The sequence below is a fragment of the Echinops telfairi genome, unplaced genomic scaffold (assembly GCF_000313985.2).
Source record: "Echinops telfairi isolate 266 unplaced genomic scaffold, ASM31398v2 ScPeMD7_7469;HRSCAF=8507_0, whole genome shotgun sequence".
In the NCBI taxonomy this organism is placed as follows: domain Eukaryota; kingdom Metazoa; phylum Chordata; class Mammalia; order Afrosoricida; family Tenrecidae; genus Echinops; species Echinops telfairi.
The window spans coordinates 73,858,357-73,864,061 of NW_022111372.1; the positions used below are offsets into that span (position 1 = coordinate 73,858,357).

Here is a 5,705-nt window from a genome sequence, read left to right on the forward strand (position 1 = left end):
TATTTACATATATACATGCCGGTATTTAGACTTCTATAAGTGCCCTTTGTCTCCTAGTTCTTTCCTCTATTCCCTTTTACTTTCCTCTTGTCCTACTGTCATGTTCCTGAGCTCTCTTCTTGACCTCCATTTTTCTCTAAATATAACCATCTTACCTTCTGCCATATCAGCACAGTCCCTTTCCTAAAGATCAGGGGCTCATTATTATAGTTGATGTTGAATTCAGAAAACAAAATTTCATTCTTGTCTGCTGCAAGAGTTCCCTGAGGAAATAAAACAGGTATGAAAGCTTTGTATGTCCACTTTATCACCTCAGCCTTCCTAAGCATTCCACCCTCAAAGCTTCCATAAAGTGGAAGAAGTTTAGTCAAATTTCATAGGGGTAATAAGGCATCTCTATTTTAAGAGCAATTCAAGTCTTATTTAGTTGCTTCAATGCTCCTCAGATCAATAACTGACTCCACAGTTCAAGAGTGTGATAAGGTAGGAGGACTGATAATGACTAAGCACCTGTTATGTCCCAGGTACTTTCTATATTTTCTTACTCGATCCTCCATTTTAGAAAAAAATGACACACATTATCTAAAGCTTTTCTTATTCTTCTAGTAAGAAAAAAGACCTACGCTCAATTATGTCAAACCCTAGCTCTATCTGCCTGTATCCTAATTATCCCTATATATAAAAGTCTTTATTATTAACTGTTAATACAGTAATTTACTGAAATAGTTAGAATGAACCAAGTATTGCATTTGGAGCTATTGCAACACCTTATCTCACTGCAGAACTACAGTGATCCTCCAGGTTAACAGTGCTAAGAATGAAAACCAGACTATATTATGGGCCTTCAAAAAGTATATAGAAATTTTCTATTATCTTTTAGTAACATTTTTTCTGTGAACTTTTGGAAGCCCTTTTGTACCAAATATTTACAATGTGCTTCATACATTTACATGCATCATACTATGTATTTTTCATTATAAACCTATTAGGTCAGAACATTATTTCTCATATTTTACCTGTAAGAAGCTGAAGCAGAGAGGAAAAAAATAAATGGAAGCACAATTTAAGTGTGGTAATTTAACTCCAGAGACCTGAAGTCTTAACTATATACATGGACCGTAAATCCAAAAACCAGTTACCGTCCAGTAGTTAACAGCAATAAATTTCCTGGCCTGGTAGTGACTGACACTAAAATGGGGCAGCTGAGATGCAGGTCCAGCCAAGGCCTGTCATTCATTCCACTTTCCAGCTGAGGCAGCGGGCTCAGAGAGAGGCAACTTATGCAGGGTTCCAGAGGGGGAGCCTACAGATAACCGCCTACAGCTAAGTACTAGATAGGAAGCTCTTGATACCTGTAACCTCCCTTGGGCTTGTACTGGGGTGAGTCCAGACTGCTGTACAAGCGCCCAGAACACTGTATTATAAAGATTATTGATGTGACCTGCGGAGAGAACAAAACGACTGTTTATTCACCCAGAAGCTCTCCTCAGTACTTACTCTTCTTAGAGAAGAGAGAACTTAATGTGCTTGACACAATGGATGGATGGATGGATGGTGACAAGAGTTGTAGGAGCCCCCAATAAAATGATGAAAAAGAAAGAAGAGAGATCTTACAGATATTCAGTGACTCACCAAAAGTCATTTGCAGGGAAAATGAGAGGAAGGGGTTTAAAAAACCACCTTATTTCCTAGCAACTGCTTCATGCAGTCAAATCAGGTATGCGTTACAGAAATCTGTTCACATGTGTTCAACTGAGGAGTACTCCAAAAGTTATTTCATTTATATCATTCCACTCCCTTCTCCAGTTTTTCTGGTAAAATCAAAATATACCAAGCCTAAGTCTCACACACCTTTCATTACAGTCACTCAAGACAGGCATTACAACTACCCAGAGGCCAGCAAGACCAGAAAAAAACATGACCCAGGAGAACAAGAGGCAATGAATGGAAGCAACTGGCGCACAATGGTGAGGGTGCGCACACATACCATATAGTTGCTTTGCAACAATAACTGTGAAAGCAGAACAGATCCCCTAAGAAAGGTGCTCAAAATAGGTATTTTTAATATAAAATCTCTCAATTACTAAAATATTTTAGTAATTAAGAAAATTACTTAAAAAAAATACTACTCTCAAGATAAAACATACTTGTGAGCCAGACCTCTGTCAGTCACCACCTCCAGTGCATGGGGCTGGCGGTTTACCTGTTTATTGGATGCTACTTACAGTCTGCTTGCCTCCAGCTGAGGTAATCCTTTATGGTCTGGTTGGTAGGGTACACCACAACTCTTCCATCAAAGCCTGGGGGATATAGAAGAGGCTGATCTTCAAAGTAATCCCGCCAATAAAACACATAGCTCGAGGCGAACTGCGAGGCCACATGCGTCATGAACTTGCTTGGAAATATAAGGCACATTTGGGTAGAGCAAGGAGAGACAAAACACACAACATTAATTCAAAAGCAGGATAAGGCCTGTGGGTGCAACACAGAGATTACACATGCTATCTGGCAAGCCAAGAGATAAAATACAGTTAGCCAAGAAGAAACATGACAGTATTTCAGTTATACATTTAAAATGCTGCCTGCCTCTACTTCTAGTCTGGTAGGTAATTTATCAGTACCAAATTTTTCATGGTTGGATATGATAAGAATTTATGATTCAAGAAGTTTTTTTTAGCCTTGGAAGACTCATGACTTTAAAAGTATAGCAGTTTATTATGTAAATTGTTTCTTGTGAGCTTCCAAATACTGCCAAATGAAACATCAGATTTGCAGATTTTGTGCTGATACTCAATTAAAAGTTTAAATCAAGATAATCTTTTATAGGCGAATGGATAAACAAATTGTGATACATTAAAAAACAAAAACCAAAAGCTCTACTACTGTTAAGTCAATTCCAACTCACAGCGGCCCTATATGACGGAGTAGAGCTGCCTCATAGTTGCCTAGGTTGTCATGTTTACAGAAACTGCCACATCTTTCTCCTGTGGAGGGGCTGGTGGGTTCAAATCGCCAAACCTGTCCGGTAGCAGCCAACAGCGTAACCACTCTTTACCACAAGGGGGCGTGGCTACATCTATACCATTGAATTATTATTCAAAAATAAAAAGAAATGAGTCATCAAGCAACACAAAGACATGGGGAAATCTTTACTGGTGACTGGTAGGTGAAAAAGAAGCCTACAATTCAGATTTTATGGCATTCTGGAAAACGAAAAACTCGAGACCATGAAAAGCTCCGAGGCTGCAAAGGTAAGGGAGGGCCGTGAGAGGTGTGAACAGGTGGAGTCCGGAGCATTTTTAGGGAGTAGACTACTCTGCATGATACAGTAATAGTGGCCACATGACATTAAACATTTGTCAAAATCTGTGGGACTGTACAACACGAAGAGCATGCGGAAATATAGACTACGGACTTTAGTTTATAATAATGTAACAATGCGTTCTTTGTTTGAAATAAATGTACCACAGGGATGCAAGATGTTGACAGATGGAATGATGTGTACAAAGGAGGGATAGATGGGTAATGCACAATTTTTCTGTAAACCTAAAACAGCTCAAAAGAAATGCATCAAAAAGAAAGTTTAAACAGCATAGCAATACAGGTAGGACTATCACTGGCTAACGTCAACCTATGAATCATTAGTATTACTGTACATTCTTGGGATCTTTTTCTAGTTTTACCATTCACTATCAGAGGAAGTACTTAAACAAGAAACATGCCGCCCCCCAAAATGGGAAAACGCCATTATCTTCAAATTATATTTTTCCAACAACTTTTTGAAGCCCCCCCCTCCTTCGTCTGCATTTGCAAATACTGCAGACACCAGTCTGTAAGCCAGCAATCAGGGCAGGCAGAAAACAGATGCTGGTAGGAAACATCTCAAAAAGGAGTTAGGCCTTGGAGAGAATTACCTGGCTCTTCTTTTAAACCAATTACTCTTCCGCTTGAACACAAAGCTGTACTCATCACTCTGTCCATAAGCAATCACGATATCCTCCAGTTCCTCCATTACAGTCTGGGCGCACTTCGTCATTAGGTGGAGGGCACGGCTATCATTAGGTTTTGCAAAGTTGTGCTTATCAGCAAACCTTCACAGAGGAAAGGCAGGAAGAAATACGGCAAGGGTGGAGGGGAGCGGAGCGCAGTGGAACCTCATTCAATGCCCTTGAATCGATTCCTCCTCGCAGCCACCTCATAGAATGTAAAACTGCCGCAGCGGGTTTCAAGCAGCGGATGGTTTCCAAGTGCTGACCTTCGCAATTAACAGCCTAACTCAACCCACGAGGCCACTACGGCTTAATTCCCTTTTCTGCGAAATAAGACTATTTAACTCATTGAGTTTCTCTAATGATTAGAGGAAGATAACAGACGTAATTGTGCCTGATTCCTAGTAAGTTCCCAAGAGAAGTTCAGAGTACTTTTTAAAAAAAAACCTAAATTCCCATATTTCTGCCACACTTCTCCACTTTCCTCCCTCCTTCCCTCCTGTCCTGTTCCCCCCCACCCCCCACAGGCCATTTCAGATAGTCTGTTACAAATAGTGGGGTAAGCTTATTTCAGTGGGTTTCAAAACGTTCCTGGACATTTTGAATGATAAGATAAAGGAATTTCTCCACGAACTTTTTGAAGCCCTCTCTACTGAAAAGTGCTGTCCAAAGCAGCACTCAAAAGATGACAGTATAGCTGAGCTATAATTGACCGAAGACCTGATCAACTTTTCTACCAAGTCCTGGCTAACCGATCTCTGCCCACGTAGTACGCGCACTGCAAGCTCGCTCAACAGCGCCGCAACATGCCTCCTCGAACTTTTCTAGACCCGCGCCCGCGCCCAGTAGTCGGCACGGCAGGCGACGCTCAGCGGCGCACGCTCACTGGCTGTCGCGTTACCCCAGTAACGTGGCCGACTTCCGGCCCTGCCTGCGGGCCGCGTCGGACTTGCTCACCGGTGGAAATTCCTGCCATCCAGTCGCACTACCACCCAGCAGTGGGCCAGGCAGGTGTCGTCGGCCTCGAACTCCCGAACGTATTCAAACTTGCTCTTTGCCATGGTCACCGGGCCTAAGCGCAGGTACCGGCTCAGGAAACCAGATGTGACATGCAAGCAGTCCGGAAACTTAATGCGGCGGGCAGTCCACATTCCTCGCTCCGGAAGAGAAAAGAATTGACGGGCTCTGCCCCGGAAGCCTTTGTTTCTCCAGGCTTCCACTCTAGGCCGAGTGGAGGTCGACCTCGCTTGTCTCTTTTTTTTAATCCACAGAAGCCGCGGAGTTTCCAATTGTTTTTCTCCGCATTAAGTTCCTTCCCCTTTCTCTGCCCAGTCTACAACAGCTAACTCTTTGGAAACTTTAAGAAATTCCTTACTGGTTGATTGCTGTAGTTTTTCTTTCTAAATGTGGTTGCTAGGTGCCACTGGGTGGATTCTGTCTCAAGGAGGCTCCCTGTGTGCAGAGTAGGACGACTTCACGTGGTGTCCTAAGGAGCCGTGGTAGCGCGGTGGGATTATTGACTGCAGGGTCCGCACCTCAAACGTCGAAAAACAGCTCACTGTCATGGAGTCAATTCTTGCGGCACAGCGACCCTGGGGAAGAAAGATGAGGCCATCGCTCTGATAAAGATTTACAGTCCCAGAAACCCTGAGTTGGAAGCAAACTTTTAACTTGAAAGTTTCTGTGGATGGACGACACACACAAATATATATATAT

At 42.5% G+C, this 5,705-nt stretch overlaps 1 protein-coding gene across 1 annotated transcript; it reads right to left on the bottom strand.

The window, feature by feature from the left end:
* Positions 1 to 47: 47 nt before the first annotated feature.
* Positions 48 to 5,140, bottom strand: THG1L (tRNA-histidine guanylyltransferase 1 like). The gene is made up of 5 exons (XM_004697113.2): positions 4,947 to 5,140; positions 3,915 to 4,091; positions 2,226 to 2,395; positions 1,353 to 1,441; positions 48 to 263 (listed from the first exon to the last, which is right to left on the bottom strand). Exons 1-5 carry the CDS (start codon positions 5,138 to 5,140, stop codon positions 99 to 101), a joined length of 795 nt encoding a protein of 264 aa, XP_004697170.2. The 3' UTR covers positions 48 to 98.
* Positions 5,141 to 5,705: the final 565 nt, after the last annotated feature.

Coding starts and splice junctions, on each gene's coding strand:
- THG1L (XM_004697113.2), bottom strand. CDS start 5,140: ATGTGGACTGCCCGCCGCATTAAGTTTCCGGACTGCTTGCATGTCACA. Junction 2,396..3,914: donor TGGTTTAAAAGAAGAGCCAG/GTAATTCTCTCC, acceptor TATATTTCCAAG/CAAGTTCATGACGCATGTGG. Junction 264..1,352: donor AAGCCCAAGGGAGGTTACAG/GTATCAAGAGCT, acceptor TTATTTCCTCAG/GGAACTCTTGCAGCAGACAA.